General features: G+C 40.4%; 1 protein-coding gene across 1 annotated transcript in view; it reads left to right on the forward strand.

Moving 5' to 3' along the window:
• LOC115221206 (ralA-binding protein 1-A) overlaps window positions 1-24,853 on the forward strand; it is a 33,566-nt gene that overhangs the window by 5,031 nt on the left and 3,682 nt on the right. Inside the window, exons 2-3 of the mRNA XM_029791366.2 lie at window positions 13,604-13,693; window positions 17,515-17,717. Of these exons, the coding sequence (XP_029647226.2) occupies window positions 13,604-13,693; window positions 17,515-17,717 (293 nt within the window). The remainder of the gene's footprint in view (window positions 1-13,603; window positions 13,694-17,514; window positions 17,718-24,853) is intronic.

Below are 24,853 nucleotides of genomic sequence, written 5' to 3' on the forward strand. Positions count from 1 at the left end.
AGTAGTGCTTTTCCCTGGCACGAACCCAAACTGCATCTCATCTAAACTGACTCTCTCTCTAATTAGTTGGGCTATGACCCTCTCCGTGACCTTCATTACTTGATCCAGCAACTTGATACCTCTGTAATTATTTGTATCTAAGGCATCACCTTTACCTTTGTAGCAGTTGACTATGGTGCTGCTACACCAGTCATTGGGTATGACTCCTTCGTATATCACCTGGTTAACTATATGGGTGACTAGGCTATAGCCGACGCTGCCAGATATTTTGAGCATCTCTGCAGTGATTCCTGATGGGCCGGGGGTTTTACCTGCCTTCATACTCTTGATTGCTTTATCTACCAAGGTACTGTCAATTCGGATAGCTGGTCCCTCTGTTGGGTCAACATTCGGCAGACTCTCTCTCTATATAAGTACATGTAAATTTAAATTTAAAATAATAAGGGTGAAAAATTGAAAATTAATTTGATTAATATCAATTTAAAACCAGTGGTGTAGCATATTGAAAAGTCTGAAGTTTCAGAACGTCTGCCAGCCTCGTCTGGCACCTGTGTCGGTGGCACATAAAATCACCATCCGAGCGTGGCCGTCTGCCAGCCTCGTCTGGCACCTGTGTCGGTGGCACATAAAATCACCCACTAAACTCTCGGAGTGGTTGGCATTAGGAAGGGCATCCAGCTGTAGAAACACTGCCAGATCTGACTGGCCTGGTGCAGCCTTCGAGCTTGCCAGACCCCAGTTGAACCGTCCAACCCATGCTAGCATGGAAAGCGGACGTTAAGCGATGATGATGATGATGATGATATATAAGAGTGATGTTCACTTTCATTTCATGTCACTTATATAATAGTTTCACTATTAAAGTGAAAGGAGTTGACATTACATAGAGAGGTGTTTTTGTTTCACTTTTGACACGTAATACTGAAATAGTGGAAAAGATATGATATGGCTGTGGGCTTGCCCTAGGGAAGAAGTTAAAAATTTCTTTTGCCCATGATACTACATGGATCCTAAGTAAGGCATGTGTAAAATTTGAATGAAATTGGTTGTGTAGTTCTCAAGTTTTAGGGATTCACACAGACAGACACACATTCTCAGTTTTATATATATAGATATATACCTTTGTACATTTATATTTAACATGCATATGTACACTCAAATGTAGAAAGACCTTTGTTGTAGTAATTGCCTTGGAGGCAAAATTCTCTTTATATGTTATGTCTGAGAATTATATGACTGTGATGTTTATTTACAATTATCATGCACTATCAAGGCAGGGAGACATAAACACACGCACCTGTATGCCCATGCATATGCACTCAATAATTGGCTTCTTTCAGTTTCTACCTACCAAATCCACTGAAACATGTTTTGGTTGGCCCAGATCTATAGTAGGAATCATCTAGCCTAAGTGATTCGATACAAAACTATGTATTTGGGAAGCAAACTTCTTAACTATACAGCCATACCTACTCTCACAAACATACACACACATTTATGTATATGTATTTATATATACTGTTATGTCTGGGGACTGTCATTTTCTTTTTGTGCCTTATTATGTAACACATGCACCGGTAAAATTTCCACGTTTTTCTTATTTTTATTGTCCTAAAATTTTCATTGCGTCTTGCAACCTTTGAGAGTCAAAACTATTGAAAAAGTTGTAAGACACAACGAAAATTTTAGGACAATAAAAATAAGAAAAAAGTGGAAATTTTACCGGTGAGTGTGTTACATAATAAGGCACAAAAAGAAAAAAATTCTCCCCAGACACAACAGAATATGCTTCAACACTCAAACTCATATAAAGAATCTTGCAAACCAAATCCAAGAACGAAATATTTATATATATATATATATATATATATATATATATATATATATCATCATCATCATCATCGTTTAGCGTCCGCTTTCCATGCTAGCATGGGTTGGACGGGTCAACTGGGGTCTGTGAAGCTGGAAGGCTTCGTCAGGCCTAGTCAGATCTGGCAGTGTTTCTACGGCTGGATGCCCTTCCTAACGCCAACCACTCCGCGAGTGTAGTGGGTGTTTTTTACGTGCCACCTGCACAGGTGCCAGACAGAGCTGGCGAACGGCCACGAACGGATGGTGCTTTTACGTGTCACCGGCACGGGGCCAGGCGATGCTGGCAACGGACACGAACGGATGGTGCTTTTACGTGCCACCGACACGGGGCCAGACAGAGCTGGCAAACGGCCACGAACGGACGGTGCTTTTACGTGTCACCGGCACGGGGCCAGGCGAGGCTGGCAACGAACATGAACGGATGGTGCTTTTACGTGCCACCGAGACGGGGCCAGGCAGAGCTGGCAAACGGCCACGAGCGAATGGTGCTTTTACGTACGTATCACCGGCACGGGTGCCAGACGAGGCTGACAGCGGACACGAACGGATGGGTCACTTAACCCCTGCTTTCTGATATATGATTTGATTTTGATTGTTCTCACTGGTTTTGCCGGGTCTTCTCACGCACAGCATACTTCCATAGGTCTCGGTCTCTGGTCATTTCCTTGGTGAGACCTAGAGTTCGAAGGTCGTGCTTCAACACCTCGACCCAGGTTTTCCTGGGTCTACCTCTTCCACAGGTCCCCTCAACTGCCAGGGTGTGGCACTTTTTCACACACCTATCTTCATCCATTCTCACCACATGACCATACCAGCGCAATCGTCTCTCTTGCACACAACATCTGATTCCTCTTAGGTCCAACTTTTCTCTCAAGGTACTTACACTCTGTCGACTATGAACACTGACATTACACATCCAACGGAGCATACTAGCTTCATTTCTCGCGAGCTTACGCATGTCCTCAGCAGTCATGGCCCATGTTTCACTGCCATGTAGCATGGCTGTTCGTACACATGCATCATACAGTCTGCCTTTTACTCTGAGCAAGAGGCCTTTAGTCACCAACAGAGGTAAGAGCTCCCTAAACTTTGCCCAGGCTATTCTTACTCTAGCCGTTACACTTTCAGCACACTGACTTGGTCACCAAGATAACGGAAGCTATCAACTACTTCTAGTTTTTCCCCCTGGAAAGTGACGGAAGTTGTTTTCTGCAGATTTTCAGAGGTTAATGCTCCCGAGCATCTGCCACATACAAAAACCATCTTCCTAGTTAGCCTTCCTATGACATTGCTGCACCTCTTATGTGTCCATAGCTTACACTTGGTGCATCTTATAGAGTTTCTACCTACACCTTTTCTACAGATCGAGCAGGGCCATCTACCTGAAGGCGTTTGTGATTTGTCTACCTTCCTACTTATTAGGACTTTGGTTTTAGCTAGGTTGACTCTAAGGCCCTTCGATTCTAAACCATGCTTCCACACCTGAAATTTCTTCTCCAGTTCTGATAATGACTCAGCAATTAGAGCAAGGTCATCAGCATAGAGGAGCTCCCAGGGGCATCCTGTCTTGAATTCCTCCGTTATTGCCTGGAGGACTATGATAAATAGGAGGGGGCTGAGGACTGAGCCTTGGTGGACCCCTACCTCTACTTTGAATTCTTCACTGTACTCATTGCCAACCCTCACCTTACTAGCAGCGTCCCTGTACATGGCTTGCACAGCTCTCACTAACCATTCATCTATTCCTAGTTTCCTCATTGACCACCATATGAGGGATCGGGGGACCCTGTCGAAGGCTTTCTCCATGTCAACAAAAGCCAGGTACAGGGGCTTATCTTTGGCTAGGTATTTCTCCTGCAGCTGCCTTACCAGGAATATAGCATCAGTGGTACTTTTCCCTGGCACGAAACCAAATATATATACATACATATTTAAAGATGCAAAACCATCACAAAAATATCACAAAAACTGCTACTACTTTTGTGATATTTTTGTAGCTTTAATAATAAAGTATATTACTCTGCCTTTAGTATTCGAGTACTATTTTTTTGCGATCTTGTTTCACATTTATGTGCTTACTCTGGTGTGTGTGTGTGTGTATATATATATATAAAATACAAAATACATAAACATCCTGGGGAAGACTCTGGGCTTCGATGAGAGGCAGCTAGCTGACCTTTTTGGGAGGACTTTCGGGTCGAGATTTCTGGATAACTATCAGAAATCTTTGACCTGGCTGTGCTACCGATCGGCTTTACCGGTTCGAGAAAGGTTGTCAAGGCATGGTACTGACACCTCCCCCACGTGTCCGAGGTGCGGGCATGCCAATGAAACGGTTACGCACGCCTTCGTACACTGTGAGGAGTCAAAGGAGTTGATGGCCTTTGCCAAACAGCTGTTGTTGGATGCGGAAAGAGTATGACTCTTGTCCGAGTTCATGATAAAGATTGTATCACCTTCCTCTTTCACCAAAGAAAAGAAGGTAGCTTTTCTCTGCGTAGTAACCATACTGAAAGATGTGGTATGGAAGATGCAAGCAAAAGGGATTGTGACAGGTCAATTCATCTCCGGACGTGGGCTGGTGAATTACGTCACTGCCCATCTGTCCAGCAAGATCCATCTGGAGAAGAGGAGCCTGCTGCAAAGAGCGTTTGGAAAAAGATGGACGACACTGATAAGAAAGATGAGAACACACAAGGCTGTGCTTGCATGGTCGGTCGGAGCATAAAAGGAAGGAAAAAGACTACCAAAAGGGATAACCAACCGGCGGGTTAATTCACTAACCCGGACCCAAATTCCATCCAACCATCATTTTATTTTTAACTCTCATCCGCAAAACATATATAAATCCACTAAACCCATTCCGATCGACCCCAAAGGCCTACGTAATTCTGATGGCTATGAAACCGCCCTTTCTAATTTATCCGATGAAGAATCGAATGCCGCAGTTCACAGTAGAGAACAGAACGACCATTTTGCCCACTCAAGATCAGCAATCATTTATGGTAAAGCTGAATCCACCGGTGATACAGGCATAAAACGCCTAAAAGATGACATAAATTTTGTTTCCGTTTTAGTTGGAGAATTGTTCTCAGTCAACGAAAATGTCAGTATCCATAAGGTTGCTCGGCTAGGAAGATTCCAAGTGAACTCAACCTCAGACACTAGACCACGCCCAATAAGAGTAATCTTTTCTTCCGATCAGGAGGCTTCAACCTTTCTGAACAGAGCTCAGAAGCATGCCTGGGAGGACCCCAATATGGGTTTTCGCGAGAGAGAATTCGTCGGAGAAACCTGATATCCGAACTGAAGATGAGAAAACAGATGGGAGAGAAGGGTTTACGCATCCAAGATGGACAAATAATCAAGTCCTACCTCTGGTCGCATGCTGTAGTGCTGACAGGGAAAGTGAATCGAGGGTTAATCGAAGTAAAGTAGATACCCCCGACAACGATGCTATCTCTGATACCCCTTATTCTGCTTGTTCCCTAATTCCCGCCCCTCAAACTTCACAGCTCAGCATTGTCTATACCAACTCGTGCTCCTTATTTCCAAAGTTCAGCAAATTATTTACACTGGCCATGTGTGATTCCCCAGATGTGATAGCTATCACCAAGACTTGGCTGACTCCAGCAGTAAAGGACTTGGAAATCCACCTACAGGGCTACACCCTCTTCAGATGTGACAGAAAAAAGGCGAGGTGGAGGCGTTGCTGTGTATGTTAAATCTGATCTCAAACTGTCCAGTTGTATTCTACCCAGTAATGTTCAACCTACAACAAAATTCGATGCCTGTCCATGTTAGCTGTCTACAGGCCGCCTCTTGCCGACCCCCAGGATGATGCTCATTTACTCGAAGCGATAAGATTTGTTTCAGCTTCTCATGAATGTTTGATATTAGGAGACTTCAACGCTCCCACAATCGACTGGCCCACATCAATTTGTACATCATCTTCCCGGTTCAGCCAGGCCCTTCTTGACGTGGCTGAAGATTGTTTTCTATCGCAACATGTTGAATCTCCGACAAAGCATCGGTCTGGGCAGCAGCCATCTATGCTGGATCTGGTATTCTCCCACTATCCAAGATCAGTGTCAGGCTTATCTGTGTGCGTCCCTCTTGCCAAGAGTGATCACGCGGTCCTGAAGTTCGACATGCACACAACTTTTTCTACACCCACGACTACTTCGCTGCCACGTAGAGTCTTTTCTGCAATCAATCTTGAAATTCTAACCGAGGCTTCTGCACTGGCGATCCCTGATGACAATGTCCTCAGTTGACGAACTATGGTCGTCCCTCAAAGCATATGAAATCTGGTTGACTGACCAAGCAGTTCCTGTTGGGCTTCCCAAGAAGAAGAAACACAAGCCCTGGGTGACGAAGAAGGTTAAATGAGAACTTCGACTCAGAGGTATTGCTTGGTCTGAATTCAAAAATCTAGATTCGACTGCAGCTTTTGAGGTGTACAAAGCTCAATGAGACCGAGCCGTGAAAATTGAAAAGGAAGAACGCTTCAGATATGAATACAGAATCGCGGAGAATAGTGATAATCTGCCCAATTTTCAAGAAAGGGAGCCGAGAAGACCTGCTTAACTACTGACCGGTTTCCCTTACTTCAATAATCAGCAAGATGTTCGAAACCATCCTTAAGAAAAGTATGTTGCTCCACCTCCAAAACACAGCCTCTATCTCTGATTCCCAACACGGCTTCGTGCTGAAGAGATTATGCTTGACCAACTTATGGTAATGGAAGAATTGGTGACGCATATCCTGGATGATGGTGATGCTGTTGACATCGTTTTATTGGACTTTGCCAAAGCTTTTGACTCGGTTAACCACTGCCTATTACTTGTCAAGCTTCAAGCATATAGTTTCCATCCGGATATTGTACGATGAGTTGGCGCCTTCTTCTCAGATCGCTCCTTCCAAGTCCAAGTTAATGGTTTGCTGTCCGACGTCTCCAGTGCGAGCAGTGGTGTGCCTCGAGGTTCAGTGCTTGGGCCCTTATTATTTTTAGTCTTCATAAATGACTTGCCCGACGACCTCACGCAACACACCCTTCTATTTGCCGATGATGTCAAACTGGTCGCTCCTCGCGGTGATATAGATGATCTTCGTCGATGCCTCCACCAAGTTTGGAGATGGTCTAACGAATGGGACCTGTGTCTGAACGTGTCAAAGTGCTGTCATTTGCCTGTTGGCTCCTCTCCTGCAACTCAACTTGATTTCGAGCCGGAGAGGACCGACCAGGTAAAGGACCTGGGTATCTTGGTGGATTCTTCCTTTTCGCCTTCGGCCCAGTGCGTCCATGCTGCCAAAAAAGCACATGGAGTTCTGTTTTTGAGTCGACGGTCATTCGGAATGCTCACAGCAGCCATATTCCTACCGTTCTATGTCACGCTGGTGAGACCCATATTGGAGTACAGGATTCAGGCCTCTTCTCCTTATCTCCTCAAAGACATACATCATCTCGAAAGAGTCCAGAAGCTGGCTACCCGCATGGTTCATGGTCTCAAGCATTTGTCTTATGAGGAAAGGCTGAAGACGCTTGACCTTTATTCTCTAGAAAAATGACGACGTCATGGTGATCTCATTCTTGCTCACAACATCATAAGCGGAAAGTGTAACCTCTCGAAAGAGCTGTTCTTCACTCCTGCTCCAGAGTGTCAGCTGCGGAGTCACTCCAAAAAGCTCTATCTGTGACGATTTCATCTCAATCGAAGGAGAGGGGCTTTCTCCGTCCGGGTTGCGGATCCGTGAAATAAGCTTCCGGACGAGATAGTGAAGATGCCGACGACCGCTCGGTTCAAAGTCTCTCTTGATCAGATATGTCCTGAACTCTTTGCTTGAACACCCTCCCTGTACATAACTCCATGTCCCCCTACATGGCCTTGCATTTTGAGCCAAAAAATTAACTTAACTGAAATTAAAGTTAATTAAATTAACTTAACCATCCGTTTTTTCATAATATAAATAAGCGTGTTTCTATGCTAAATGTCCCTTGTCTGTCCTTGTAATGTCCCCTCTATGTAAACCTCTTTATAAGGAAATAAAGAAATATCTCTCGCACATAGCTGGTATGTTTCCATGTATTATGTATTGTGTGTAAAAAACATCCTGATGAGGGGAGTGTCAATTTGAATATATGAAATGTTTCATATTAATTGGCACATCTCCGAAACGGCCCGTAGATGAACATTTTTGTAATTTTGTATATTTATCTTTTCTGTATTTTTTCTGGAATTTTAGGACGTCATTTTAATATGTCATTGTATGTTTTATTATCCCAAATTTTTAATTTAACCAATAATTTACCAAATGTTTTATGATTTTAAGCGTAAATTCAATGTGTTTTATATGCAACACTGATTCTTATATATTTATATATTTTATATGATGTTTATTTATTTATATATTATTATATTTTTAAACGTTGCACTTTATATCTATTCTGTAGATATAAATGAATATATGTATGTGTTTGATCTTTCTGTGGATTTTGTAATGTTCCTTTAGTTGCTGCTCACATTGCCTCCGCTCAGATTAATATGTATATATATATATATATATATATATATATATATATATATATATAGCTTCCATTTAACCCCTGGTCCAGGGGAAATGACCCATCCTCAATAATGTTTTTCTCTGATCGCCATTTAACCATTTAATCCTAGCATTTCACCACTTCCGGAAAGTGAAAAGTTAAATATGTCTTTGTATAGAGTCTGATGAGCTGTCCACAAGGCTGTAGTTTTTGTGGATATGAAACCATTGGTCACTCTTTGACCAGACTTTAACTTTATATTATAATATATATTATTATTATAACATATATATATATACTAGCAGTATAGCCCGGCTTTGCTTGGGATTAAGTTAGGATTATTAAGCTAATCAAGCTCTTTATTTCAAACCAAACTAAGTAACATCAATGTAAAATTTGAGCGAAATCCGTTGCAATTGGTAAACTTTTGGCTGAAAACGAGTTGCTGACAATTTGATTGGGAGATCCCATAAGGAATTGGTTTATTGATTTTTTTTTTTTTCGTTTTTGGAGAACTTAAAGCATTCAAAGATCCCCCGATCCCCCGATCCTCTGTGTGAGAAGCGGTTATGTTCAGATCACAACTAAGTATATATATATATATATATATATATATATATATATATATATATGGGCAACGCACACAAATATATATGTACATACACCTATTTTCGAAACATTGTTTACAAAATGATAGCTGTTCGTTTGCGAAGGAGCGTGTCTCGAGCAACAAACACACATACACATAAACATATACGTACATACATCTATTTTCGAAACATTGTTTACAAAATGCAACAGTTTCAAAACATTGTTTACAAAATAATAGCTGATTGTTTGCGAAGGAGCGTGTCTCGGGCAACACACACACACACACACACACACATTGCATACATGTGTTTTGTACGCATACATGTTTGTGTGTGTGTGTGTGTGACTGAAGCTATTCACACATACATACATACATAACAACCCCTATCTGTCTGATTTTGCCTCTCAACCACTCATTAAAAGGATGAAGTTTTTAAAAAAATGTTCTCTCTCTCTCTCTCTCCCTCTTCCTCTCTTTACACCATCGTTAGAAGGGGACTTAACTCATATTTGCAAATGGCATATTTCTCCGATTTGAAAAATGTTTAAAAGTTATGGCTTAAAATTATTTTTACCGTTATTCGCTGCTGCCTCAGGGGAAAATAATTTGACGAAAATACAGCTAGGGTCGTAACGAATGTCCTAAAATTTGAGTGACATGCGTGCGAATTTGTGGACGTGCATAATTTACATTCATGTACACACACACACACATCATGCCTTTTATATATATACAGATATATATATATATATATATATATATATATATCCCAGTTGGTCATCCCGGTTTTCAAGCAGGGAAACAGATCCCTCGCACTCAACTATCGCCCAATCTCACTCACCTCCCACATCATTAAAGTGTTTGAAAGAGTGTTAAGATCAAGGATAGCTGACTTCCTGGAGACCCACAAACTCCTAAATGCAAATCAGCATGGCTTTCGCTGTGGCAGGGACTGTCTAACACAGCTCTTACACCACATTGAAGATGTACTCAAAGTCTTGGGAACAGGTTCGAACTCTGACGTCATATATCTTGACTTCAGTAAAGCGTTCGACAGGGTAGACCATAATATCCTACTCTCAAAATTGGCAAATCTTGGAATCCATGGAAAAGTTCTACACTGGATTAAGTATTTCCTGGCGAATAGAACACAACATGTTGTAGTTGATGGAGTCCACTCAAGCCCAGCAAAAGTCACCAGCGGTGTTCCCCAGGGGAGTCTTGGGTCCGCTACTCTTCATAATTTACATAAACGATCTTTCCAGTGTCGTACATTACTGCAAAGTGAAAATATTTGCTGATGACACTAAGCTTCAGCAAATTGTCAATGAAGAAGCAGACCGAACTCAACTCCAGTCTGATCTATATGCTGTAAGTCAATGGGCAGACAGAAACAAAATGCAACTGAATGAGTGAAAATTTGAGCTGATGCATTTTGGAAGAAATTCCTCACTAAAACAGCCATACTCTCTTCCTTCAGGGGAACTGCTCACAGCCTCTAACAATATCAGAGACCTGGGTGTAATTGTTGATGACGATCTCAGTTGGAGTGCACACATCAACAAGAAGGTCGATATAGCTCGTAGGATGAGTTCCTGGATCTTAAGAACTTTCCGGTCCAGAGAACAAGGTGTCATCATACCACTTTTCTCCTCCTTTGTACGGCTACACCTCGAATATTGCTGCCCACTGTGGTCTCCCCATACAAGACAAAACATCTCGAGGATTTAGTCACCCCAGAGGGCACTCACTAAACAAATTGAAGGCATGGCTGCTCTCGATTATTGGGATCGCCTTAAAGCCTTGAAACTTTACTCTCTCCAGCGTCGCCGTGAGCGGTACATCATTTGTACGATGTGGAGAATATATCGCCAACTTTGCCCAAACGACCTGAACATTAGCTTCAAGGTTCATCCAAGACTGGGACCATGGGCCATACGTCCCCTACCCAATTCAAGATCACAGTATACATGTACACTGCAACATAATTTCTTTTCCTCAACAGGCCCTGCCCTATTTAACATTGTCCCGAGGGAGATCAAAGAGGAAAAGGATCCCATCAACTTTAAACGGAGTCTGGATAGATTCTTTCAAAGAATACCAGATAAGCCACCCATAATTGGATACAACTCACCCAACAAGAACTCACTACTTGAATGGACCATAAACAAAACTTGACTTAAACAGGATTCGAATAATCCTATCAGGTGGTGCTATTAAGTTAGACATGGCCTGGACCAATCTTTGGTCGAAACATATCTAAGTTTATCTAAGTTTATATATATATATATATATATATATATTGACCAGCCAGCAGGTTGTCACCATTTGAAAGCTAATACAATGTGAAGAACCATACCGTGATCAGTGGTTGATAACAGTATTTGATAGTAGTCTGTTTGATAGTGATATGGGTCATCCCATAAATAATGCAGTTTTTTTATACTTCTTTTATTTTTCAAAATTAAGATAAACAAAGTTAATTTAAATCTAAAATATACCCTCCTTCATTTTCTACAATGCTCTTCCATCTCTATCTGGTAGACTTGCAAGGCCCATCTTCCAAAATTCACTTGTCCGTAACAAAAAATACTTCTCCAGTACTGTTCTGATCTCATCTACATATATTTTTACCATCCAAATGATTTTGAAGACTGCGGAATGAATGATAATCAGACAGGGAAATGTCCAGCGAATATGGTGGGTGGGGCATCATTTCCCATTCAAACTGTTCTAGTCTTTGGAATGTCATCCTCGCTGTATGTGACTGAGCATTATCCTGATGGAAGAACACCTGCTATAAAAGCAGGTAGTAATTTTACTTTGTGCTTATTCTTAGTGCAAGTTTTGAAGAGTGCAGTTCAATTTTAAGTTATTTTTTTCAAAGCTATAATGGAAGTAGCAAAGGAGCATATTTGGCATATTTTGCTTTATGAGTTCAATAAAGGCAACTACGCAACAGAATGTGCGAGGAATATTAATGCAGTACATGGGGATTAGACAATAATTGTAAGCCAGTTTCAATGGTGGTTCCAGAAATTCAGAGCCGGAAATTACAGTTGAGAAGACAAACCTTATCCTGGAAGATCTGTAGAGCTTGACGAGGATGTCCTGTAAACTCTGGTGGAACAAAATCCCATCATAGCTGTTGAGGAACTCAGAGAAGCTTAGATTTGGTCATTCAACCATTCATCAAAACCTGCGTCACTTCCATTTTAGCTTTGACAAAATAACTGTTAAGATAGAACTGCACTCTTCAAAACTTGCACTAAGAATAAGCACAAGGTAAAATGACTACCTGCTTTTATAGCAAGTTGATGCAGGTAGTTAATCCCATCCTTTTCTGACTTTTAGTTTATGCAATTGAAAAAAAATCACATTATTTATGGGATGACTATATATATATATATATATATATATATATAGGCATAACTTAAGTCATTTCGATTTAAGTCGTTCTCGATTATATGTCGGTTTTCAAAAATAACATATGGAAAAATCAAAATCAAAGTAAGTCATTTTATTCGACTTTATGTCTGTCCACCACAAATATTGGAATTGTAAAATCACTAGAAAACCATTAAAATCACATAAAATCATGTTACTGTACAATAAATAAGAATAAAGCATATAAAATCATTAAAATAGGTACAGTAAATGTTAAGATACACACCATAAAGTAGTGTAGTTAGTGAATGAAATCATGAAATCAGCTGTGTTGTCTTATTTATTGGTCCTTCGGAGCAATTGTAGTTCCAATATCTACCATTAGCTGTTGTTGTCACTCGTGATTGTTTTGAATTCAGATTTGTTTACATCTTTTTATTGGCTACTTTATCATTCTCATTCATATGTGACTTTATTGAAAGTGCTAAGCGTCATGCTACAATGCTGGACGATAAACTGGCTGTGATAAAAACCATGAAAAAGGTGAAAAAGTGGTAGCAATTGCACAATCTTTTGGGATGAGTCAGACAACTGTATCGACGATTGTACATAAGAGGGACAAGATTTTAGCACACATGGTTTTTATTAACTATGTATTATTGAAAATGCATTCATAAATAAAGTACAGAATTGGGAATGGTTATCGGTTTAGCCTAGAGACAAGTTAATTTGGCTTAAGTTGTGTCTCCTGGAACCAATTAACAATGTCGGGTGGGGTATACAAGTGAAATCATAGTCATAGCCAATGCCGGTACTGTCTGACTGGCACCCATGCCGGTGGCATGTAAAAAGCACCGTTGGGCCTCATGGAGGCAGTGACAGGTGACCGAGACATTCTGTGATATACCGTGCTTGTATATCACAGTATGGAGTAGTTGGCGTTAGGAAGGGCATCCAACTGTAGAAACCTTGCCAAATCAGATTGGAACCTGGTGCAGCTCTCTGGCTTACCTGTTTTCAGTCAAACTGTCCAACTCATGCCAGCATGTAAAACGGATGTTAAATGATGATTATATTGATATTGATATGAAACTTTCATTCTAAGTTTTATTTTAATTTTTTTAATTTTCTCAAAATTTTCAACTTTGTTTCTTTTCCTTTTAGTTTTTTACATCCTATTTATCTTTCAAAATATTTATAACTAGATTGCAAATACATTGAGGATGAAGAACTGCTGCGTCTTTTAGAAGAAGAGGAAGCTCTAAAACTAGAGGAGGAGGAATTAATTGCTATTGGTAAATATTGTTTTAACAACACTTTTGTCCCGTGTTTTAATTTGAAATATTGTTTATGTTCACATCAATGTTAGTATGTTACTGAAATAGCATTAACATTTTGTATGACACAAATCCACATGGTACTGTATCTGATGTCAGTCCTATACAGCCCATATACAAATCAAACCACCTTTGTATATGTTTGCTTTAAAAGAAATTATGAACTTTCTAATCTAGGAAGACAACTTAATCCCTTTGTGTATTATTTATTTGTTTTCTGTAACATTCATTATTAACGGTGACACGTGTAACTGAATTTTGGGATTTTTTTTTTTTAGTTTGCAGAAAATGCTGCTAATCATTCTTTGATCAACAACTTATTTGATGATTTAATTGATGAATTAAGAGCAGATAAGGCTTTGGGGAGGATAACTGGATTGATATAGCTTTCTCATCCCTGCACACTTGGTATCTGACTTTACCTGAAGATTGATCACATACTGAACCTTTTGCAAGTGTTATTAGTTCAAAAATACTTTTAGGACTTGATTTAGTGCTTGTTGAGTTTTTTTTCCCCACTCATTTTTTTCTATTGACCTTTGATTGGTACAGTCATGCAACAAACTAATTTATATATGATATAAAAGGGAGCAGTCAACTCTGTTTTTTACATGTGCTGAAATTTGTATCTCTGGGTGTTGTTTCTGATATTAGCAATAATTTACCTGTAAATTTCATAAGGAGTGAGCTGCAAAAAGGTCAGGGAAAAATATTTTTTTTGTGTTTGATTTGTTTGTATTTTTACTCTCCTACTTGTTTCAGCCATTTGACTACAGCCATGCTGGAGCACTGCCTTAAAGAGTTTTTAGTTGAAGAAGTTGACCCCAGGACTTATTCTTTGTAAGCCCAGTACATATTCTATCAGTGACTTTTGCTGAACCGCTAAGTTAGAGGGACGTAAACACACCAACATCAGTTGTCAAGCAATGGCGGTGGGACAAACACAGATACAAAGACACACACACATAAATATATACACAATGGGCTACTTTCAGTATCTGTCTATCAAATCCACTCACAAGGCTCTGGTTGGTCCAAGGTGCCATGCAGTGGAATTGAACCTGGAACCATGTGGTTTGGAAGCAAGCTTCTTACCACACGTCCATGCCTGTCTATCACTAATTTTTCTTTCCATCAGGTGTCTCTTATTCCTTCACTCTTTCTGTTCATCTCTCTCTCTCCCTCACTCTTTTTTAGTGTATCTGGGGTTTTTTAAGTTAGTATTACATAATTAATTAACAGTTACACATAGGCGCAGGAGTGGTTGTGTGGTAAGTAGCTTGTTTACCAACCACATGGTTCCGGGTTCAGTCCCACTGCGTGGCACCTTGGGCAGTGTCTTCTACTATAGCCTCAGGCCGATCAAAGCCTTGCGAGTGGATTTGGTAGACGGAAACTGAAAGAAGCCCGTCGTATATATGTGTGTTTGTGTTTGTCCCCCTAGCATTGCTTGACAACCGATGCTGGTGTGTTTATGTCCCCGTTACTTAGCGGTTCGGCAAAAGAGACCGATAGAATAAGTACTGGGCTTACAAAAGAATAAGTCCCGAGGTCGAGTTGCTCGATTAAAGGCGGTGCTCCAGCATGGCCGCAGTCAAATGACTGAAACAAGTAAAAGAGAGTATGCACAACATTATTTTTAGCACAAATGACTTATTATATTAAAAACTAAGTCATTTCTGCAGTGCTGCCAGTTTTCACAATAATCTAACAAGTAAAGACACTTTCAAATAAACAAACCAATTCTTAGGTATTTTCTGGTCTTGACTTGAAAAACTTTTCAACTGGATGTTAAAAGTTAATTATCTTCACCTTTCTACCACTAATAATTGCTTCACAGTCTCATGGTTTCTGGTTCAGTCCCATTGTATGACACAGAGAAGTGTCTTTTACTGTAGCCCTTGGTTTGATCAATCCCTTGTTAATGAATTTGGTAGATGGAAATTGTATGATGCCTGTTGTATATATGTGTGTGCGTGTATGTCACTGTTCATATTCTGTGTATGCTTGAATGGAAAAATGGTGGTAGCACTTAAGGGTTAGCAACAAGAAGGGTATTTGGCTGAAAGTCAATGCCTTAATAATATGTGTTTATCCAAGCCATGCTAACATGGAAAAATGGATGTAGAATGAACGTATGATCTCTGTCATTATTTTACTGAAATGTTGTGTTCATATGTTTGTTGTTAAGCTACTGAAAAGTTGTGTTCACCCATCTGTTACAGATAAACACCTCACTTCATTTGTTTGATAATCTGTAGCTATATCATGATATTATTAATTTGTAATAGAAATAAAATGATCACTTGTCATCTGTTTGTATGTTTCTAACTGAAATGACAAGTATTCAAACATATGAATCTCCAGTATGAGATGAGTGGGTTAGGTAGGACTTGGTACAGGTAGCATGAGACTAATCAACTCTGAAAGGCAGAGGTCATTGTAGTAAGAGTAAAATAGGCTGAGTGAGGAGACAGCATATCTGTACAGTAGTGTGAAAAATATCTCATCCTTAGGAAAGAAGCTGAAGTGTATTGGTGAGCAGGTCCATGCCAGTGAACTGTGTGGCTTTGGAGAATGCAGTGTAGTCTGTTTGTGTGTTTAGATACTGGAGCAATATTCCAGTGTTATTCTCATTTGAGTTTTGTAGAGTTAAAAACTGTTCGGAGCTCAAATATTTTCTGGTTGTGAGAAGGAAAGCCAAACTTTGAGCAGTAGTTTATACTACTTTGTAGATGTGAAATCATCAAGAGAGATCATTGTTACTAGTAAGTGCTACTAGTCTTTGTCTTTACAGTTTGTCAGTTATTTTAGAGCAATTCTTATTTATTGTTTGATTCATGATAGTTTGAGATTATTGATACTCCTTACTGGCAATGTCTTCGTTTTTTTTGGCAGCAGAAAAACTATTTTACACTACAAACTTATATTACAATTTAAGAAGTCATGGAGAAAAGAGATAATATTTATATGCCAGGAATATAGTTCAAGCAAATCTAATAAAACTAAAACAGTTTTCTGTGTTAACAGTATTAACATTAATAATTTTTTACTGGTGAATTACAGCAGGCTAAGTTTATAAAATGTCAGACTCCTGGTTGATAGAGCAGTTTGTGTCACATTGTTAGTACTGCCCTGGGTTGAATGTCCTCGATATTTGACATTCTCTGGTGCAGTCTAGCTGGGTTCTATGTGCAGGTACAGCTCACTACTGTATGTATTGGATTGTATTATAGTGAATGAACCAAAATATTGGGAAAATTGACAATGGGAAACTTGTCCAAAGTATTCTTGAAATATCCTTAAAAAGTGGTAGGATCACCCTGACTAGTATCTAGATTATTAAAAAACAAACAAATAACAACAATCACAACAGTTGTTGTTATTTAGCTATCAAAATCGATCCATTATGTCACCCCCACCCCGATATAGTATATCTAGGATTATATTATCTAATGTGTCCTTGCTTTTTTGTAAGATAATAAAGCATGATTTGAAGGAAACTTTGCTGCTTTTCTAGCAGGTCAGGCAACAGCAAAGAGGTTCCTACATTCACTCATTTATCTAACATATAATATAGAGCATATGTAGTATATTTTGTTGTTACTATTTCATCTCGGATCAATCCTGATTGAGCCAAGTTATGATGAAAGGTGTTCTAACTATAGCTAAGACTACATTATCCAATGTATCCTTCAATTTTTGTAGAATAGTATTTGAGTTATATTTAGTTACTATTTCTTGTTGCTCTTATGACAAACTCTTGTTTGTTGTTACAGGTGATGAGCTTCATCAGAAAATTGAGACAGAGCAGAGTGAAATTGAACGACTACACCAAGAAATTGTGGAGCTTAACTACTTAAGGCAGGATTCTGATTTAGATGAAATCAGCTGCAGTTCGGAGAGTAGCTCAGAAAGTGAAGATGAGGAAGAATTGCAAGAACATCTGAACCAGTTAATTCGTGACAATGAACTGCTTGAGGTATGTATATGAGGATTTAATGTTTAGCTCTCAAGTCGATGTTGTTTGAAACAACAGTTTTTGTGGCTTCCTCAATAAAACTTTAGTGCTTTAATTCTAATTGAAACCATTCTACCACTTTCTTAGGATTGTGCTATAGGTGTAGTATATTTCAATTAGTCAGATTAGCTGTGCAGTGAAATCTTGACTTTTTGCATCTATTAGACTGTGTTAGTCACTTAGCATGGTTCAAAAACTGGAGTACAATTGTGCCAGTTTGCACCTTGTTTTCTGTGGTAGGCATTCTTATTACTGATCATGAGCTGATCTGGTAGTGAGTAGTTGTTCAGTGATATTTGGGGAGGTACCTTTGAGTCACATCTTCATCTGTCAAACAGTGAAAGTTTTTCAGTGCCATTATTAGCAAATTTCTAGATTGAAGGAATATTTTGTTGAAATTCTGTAAATAGTGTTGGTTTCACTTTTCAAAAGTGAGAATGTGTGTGTGTGTGTCAGTCTGTGTGAATCCCTAAAACTTGAGAACTACCCAACTGATTTCATTCAAATTTTACACATACCTTACTTAAGGTCCATGCAGTGTCATGGGCCAAAAGATTTTTCAACTTCTTGCCTAATGCGAGCCAGGGGCAATCTCTTATCTCTTACACTACTTTGTGTCAAAAGTGAAGCAATAACGTCTCTATTGTATTGTGAGATACTTTCAGTTTAGTATTTTCACTATTAATACTGAAACTGTGAAAGTGAAACTACTATCTCACATATATATCTCATGTATATACATGTTCGCAGGACGGCCTGCTGTGCTAACCTTGGATCATAGAGTGACCCGTTGTTCTTGAGGAGACCTATTGAGACAGTACATCAACATCAAAATAAAAATTGAAATGGAAGTTGTAGTTAAGACACCCGTGCCGGTGACACGTAAAAAGCACCATCCGAATGTGGCAGATGCTAGTGCCGCCTGGCTGGCATCCGTGTCGGTGACACGTAAAAACACCAACCGATCGTGGCCATTCGCCAGCCTGTGCCAGTGGCACGTAAAAAACACCCACTACACTCATGGAGTGGTTGGCGTTAGGAAGGGCATCCAGCTGTAGAAACACTGCCAAATCAGACTGGAGCCTGGTACAGCCTCCATGGCTTCTAAACCCTGGTCGAACCGGCCAACCCATGCTAGCGTGGAAAACGGACGTTAAATGATGATGATGATATATATATATATATATGTGGGAAAAAAGTCAAGGTAGAAAATACTAAAATAATTTTATAAAAAACATTTCAGTACCGATTTCAGTCATTGGGATTTTTTCAACTGTAAGTATGGAAAACAATTAAATTTTGAAAAAATTAAATGAAAAGGTTTTTAAAAGAATATTTGCATAGTATTCAAAATCAAGGGCCATTTTCCTTGTTTCTGCCTGTCTCTCATGTTTACTCTTGTGGGTATACATCTGCACATATGTATGTATGTATATATATCATCATCATCATTTAACGTCCGCTTTCCATGCTAGCATGGGTTGGATGGTTCAACTGGGGTTTGTGAAGCCAGAAGGCTGCTTCAGGCCCAGTCTGATCTGGCAGTGTTTCTACGGCTGGATGCCCTTCCTAACGCCAACCACTCCGAGAGTGTAGTGGGTGCTTTTTACGTGCCACCCGCACAGGTGCCAGATGGAGCTGGCAGACGACCACGGAAGGATAGTGCCTTTTATGTGCCACCGGCACAGGGGCCAGGCAAGGCTGGCAACCGTCACGAACGGATGGTGCTTTTTACATGCCACCGGCACGGGGGCCAGGCGAGGCTGGCAACGGCCACGAACGGATGGTGCTTTTTATGTGCCACCGGCACAGAGGCCAGTCGGGGCGGTGCTGGCAACGGCCATGATCGGATGGTTCGCTTATTTGTCACCGGCACTGGTATCACAGCTGCAATTTCCATTGATGTTAATCGGCTTCAATTTTGGTTCTGCTTTCTGATTTGATTTGGTTTGATTTTGATTTTGATTTTGATTTTCACTTGCCTCAACGGGTCTTCACAAGTGGAGTTTTGTGTCCCAAGAAGGAAATGTATGTAAAAGTCGACTGGCTACATACCAGGTGGAGGCCACGGGTTATGGTCTCACTAGTCTTGCCGGGTCTTCTCACGCACAGCATACTTCCATAGGTCTCGATCTCTAGTCATTTCCTTAGTGAGACCTAAAGTTCGAAGGTCGTGCTTTACCACCTCGTCCCAGGTTTTCCTGGGTCTACCTCTTCCACAGGTTCCCTCAACCTGCTAGGGTGTGGCACTTTTGCACACAACTATCTTCAGTGAAAACGTCTCTCTTGCACACCACAACTGATGCTTCTTAGGTCCAACTTTTCTCTGAAGGTACTTACACTCTGTCGATTATGAATACTGACATTACACATCCATTGGAGCGTACTGGCTTCATTTCTTGCAAGCTTATGCATATCCTCAGCAGTCACAGCCCATGTTTCACTACCATGTAGCATGGCTGTACGTACACATGCATCATACAGCCTGCCTTTTACTCTGAGCGAGAGGCCTTTTGTCACCAGCAGGGGTAAGAGCTCTCTGAACTTTGCCCAAGCTATTCTTACTCTAGCGGTTACACTTTCAACATACCCACCCCTGCTACTGACTTGGTCACCTAGGTAGCGGAAGCTATCAACTACTTCTAGTTTGTCTCCCTGGAATGTGGTAGAAGTTGGTCTCTGCACATTTGCAGTGTTTATTGCTCCTGAGCATCTGCCACAGACAAAAACTATTTTCCTAGTTAGCCTTCTTTTGACATTGCTGCACCTCTTATGTGCACCTTATAGAGTTTCTACCTACACCTTTTTTACAGATCGAGCAGGGCCATCTACCTGAAGGCGTTTGTGATTGGTCTACCTTCATACTTATTAGGACTTTGGTTTTAGCTAGGTTGATTCTAAGGCCCTTCGATTCTAATCCTTGCTTCCACACTTGAAACTTCTCCTCCTGTTCTGATAGTGACTCAGCAATTAGAGCAAGGCCATCAGCATAGAGGAGCTCCCAGGGCATCCTGTCTTGAATTCCTCCATTATTGCCTGGAGGACTATGATAAATAGGAGGGGACTGAGGACTGAACCTTGGTGGACCCCAACCTCTACCCGGAATTCTTCACTGTACTCGTTGCCAACCCTCACCTTACTAGCAGCGTCTCTGTACATGGCTCGCACAGCTCTCACTAACCATTCATCTATCTCTAGTTTCCTCATTGACCACCAGATAAGGGATCGGGGGACCCTGTTGAAGGCTTTCTCCATGTCAACAAAAGCCAGGTACAGGGGCTTATCTTTGGCTAGGTATTTCTCCTGCAGCTGTCTTACCAGGAATATAGCATCAGAGGTACTTTTCCCTGGCACGAACCCAAACTGCATCTCATCTAAGCTAACTCTCTCTCTAATTAGTTGGGCTATAACCCTCTCCGTAACCTTCATCACCTGATCCAGCAGCTTGACACCCCTGTAGTTATTTGTATCTAGGGCGTCACCTTTACCTTTGTAGCAGTTGACTATTATGCTGCTACACCAGTCATTGGGTTTGTATCACCTGGTTAACTATACGAGTGACTAGGTTATAGCCAACACTACCAGATATTTTGAGCATCTCTGCAGTAATTCCTGATGGGCCTGGAGCTTTCCCTGTTTTCATGCTTGTAATTGCCTTAACTACTAAGGAACTGTCAACTCGGATTGCTGGTCCCTCTGTTGGGTCAACATTCGGCAGACTCTCTTTATCCCATTCATTTTCCTCATTCAGCAACCTTTCGTAGTGGCATCTCCAAACCTCTCTTTTTGCATCCTCATTTAGCGCAAGTGAACCGTCATCCTTGCGAACACATTTCTCTCCTACCACATCACGATTCTCTCTCACACACTGTCTTGAAACACGAAATACCTCAAGTCTTTCATCCTCATGGCACAGAACATTGACAATTTTTTTTTTATCTGCTTCCCCTCTGGCTAAATACACCTGCCTCCTAGCTTCCCTTCTGGCAGACTGATTCACTTCCCTGCTACCACCGTTCTTCCAGTCCTTCCAAGCCTGTTTCTTTTGTCTAATAGCCCTGTCAACAATATTGTTCCACCACCACGTTATTTTGGGTCTTGAGGGGACTTTGCACCAGCCACAGATCTGGTCAGTGGCTTTCAGCAAGTTGTCCCTTAGTAGCGTCCAGTTGTCTTCTACCTCATGTGTAGCCATACCCCCTTCTATTTCGTCAAAGGCTTCAAGTAACATGTCTCTAAATCTCTGTCCATTCGCAGGGTCTTTAAGCTTCCAGACCCTTCTTCTCCATGTTGGTCGTCCTCTTAGTCCTGATTCTAAAGTCACTAACTACCAGTCTATGTTGTGGAGTACATTCTTTGCCTGGGAAGGTTTTGGCATTTATAAGCAGCCATCTTTCGCTTTTTCTGGCAAGGATGTAGTCGATTTGGCTAGTATGCCGGCCCGATCGGTAGGTGACCAGGTGGCTTGTCGGTTTCCTGAAGTTAGTGTTGCAAACCATAAGACTATTCGCATCGCAGAACTCCAGCAGCCTGGTTCCCTCCTCGTTGCAAGAACATAACCGTAGCCTCCATGTACGTCATGGAAGCCCCCAGCATGTTGTCCAACATGCCCATTGAAGTCACCAGCCACAAAGAGAAGGTCTCTGTCATTCGTCAATGAGGTGGTTTGCAGTAGGGTGTCATAGAAATGGTCTTTGTGTCCATCGGGTAGCCCTGGCTGAGGGGCATAGGCCAATATAATAGTTGCTAGACTATGATGGAGCACTAATCTAATCTTAAGTATTCTGTCACATACTCTGACTGCCTCGATTACTTTACTACCCATTTTTCGGCGATAAGTATACCCACACCCCCGACCCCATCAGTATTCCTAGCCCAGAAAATCTTGTACCTCTGTCCTTTGCCTGTGAGGAACCTAGCAGACCCTCCTCTCCACCTCACTTTCAGTGTGCCAACATTGAGGGTGCCAACCCTGAGGGAGTGGGAGGTATTGGCCCTTGTAGCATCATGAACCTGAAAAGAAAACTCGCGTTTGGCAGGATTCATAGACAAACAATAAAACTCAAGTTCAAACTGCGTACGCTACACTAACATATCTTGCAATGAATGACCACTACCTTTTATGGAAGGAGGTGGGGGTGGCGTAAGACTTTGAAGTGTACATGGGAAACAACAAGGATGAGAAAATTTAGGACTTCCTGTAGTGGTGGACGGGGCAGGAGGGCGGGTGCACCCGCGAAAACTAGCAGCCATGTGTGGGCCCCACTGGAAAGGAATACTTATTAGTAGGTATAAAATAAGGAGCTATAAAATTATAAATATATTTATTCTATATTTAACAAGACGTGAGGCTGATCGATAAAATTAGGGGGCGAGCTATAGGATTATATATATATATATTTAACACAAGACATGAGAGAGACAACGATATATTGAGATGGACTATAGAATTATATATATATATAACACGAGGCGAGGCTGAAATAAACAAAGTAAAAGTCATAACATAAATAGAGATAAACAGGGGAAACTAAAGATCAATCACATATATATACATTCAGCAAAATTTAGATTCAGATGAAGATGGTACTTAAGTCAGAGGCACCAGAATTTTGTATGGTATTATCCATATAAATCCATGGGGTGATTATAATCAAAATAAACAAGTATATCTTAGGTAATTTGGTACAATCGTTTCATGCTACTTCATTTTATTAAACATTGTAAGTATTACATCAGTTTTAAAATGTTGAGCAATCTTCAGCCATTTATAGAAGTTTTCCATCAAACAGACAATACTTATTCTTATTTTCATTTCATTTGCCAACATTATAAAGAGAGTAGATATACAGACAGAGAGGTTGATTCAATTCTTAAGAACATGATAGTACTAAGATTTACTCCCTGACTGTAGATTTTATACTTAGTTCTAAGTAAAAAATAGTTCTAAGTATAAAATCTACAGTCAGGGAGTAAATCTTAATACTATCTTGTTCTTAAGAATTGAATCAACCTCTCTGTCTGTATATCTACCCTCTTTATAACGTTGGCAAACGAAATGAAAATAAGAATATGTATTGTCTGTTTGATGGAAGACTTCTATAAATAGCTGAAGATTGCTCAACATTTTAAAACTGATATATGTATATATCTGTAAATGTAATATGTGACAATTATTTGGTAGCCATGATAAAATTCCGACTTTCGGATGCCGGGTGGAAATCCATGCCGCCATTTCTTCAGTTATCTGGCCATTGGAAAAAATGCTATGAAAATGACCGTTAAACAATGGGAAATTACTGTGTGATTGACCGTTATTAAGACAAAAGAGCTATTTGAATGACCGCTAAGTGAGGGGAAGGAGTAAAAGTAAGGGGGGTAAAAAAGTTTGTAGTATTCGCGCAAGCGTGTATGACCATGCCTACACATGCGTGCCCACATACCCACGTACATGCGCCTAAAAGTATACACTCATCCACCCTCGCTTGAAATGTACACATTCTCACCCGCACCATTCGCCAAATATATATATATATATATATACATACATACATACATACAATCCCCCACACACACACGTCTATATACTCACAAGCACAAGAAAAAAGAGGGCTAAGGGCAACAATACAGAAAAATTGTGTAGGGGAGTATAAAAATAAGCAAAGAGTAAAACACATCTATATACGCACATACCCATATGCACACACACACACCTATATATGTGCATACTCGCACACGTCTATACGCACACACACGCGTACAAAAGAGTTCACACATCTGCAAGAAAAAACAGGGTTAAAGGTAAAAATACAGGAAAATGTATAATAAAAACAATGGGTAAAACACGTCTATATACGCACATACTAGCATGCACACACACATCTATATACGCACATACCTGCACATGCGCACCCAAAAGATTCCATATACACGTCTATATACGCACAGGGAAAATGCAGGTTGGAAGGTGGAATACAGAAAAATTACAAAAGAAATATATGTATAAAAAATATATAAATATATATAAAAATATATAAGAAATATAAGTAAAAAGTATAAAGAGATAAAATGCTTGTACATGGGCACAATATAGAAAG

Source organism: Octopus sinensis, linkage group LG18 (genome assembly GCF_006345805.1).
Source record: "Octopus sinensis linkage group LG18, ASM634580v1, whole genome shotgun sequence".
NCBI lineage: Eukaryota > Metazoa > Mollusca > Cephalopoda > Octopoda > Octopodidae > Octopus > Octopus sinensis.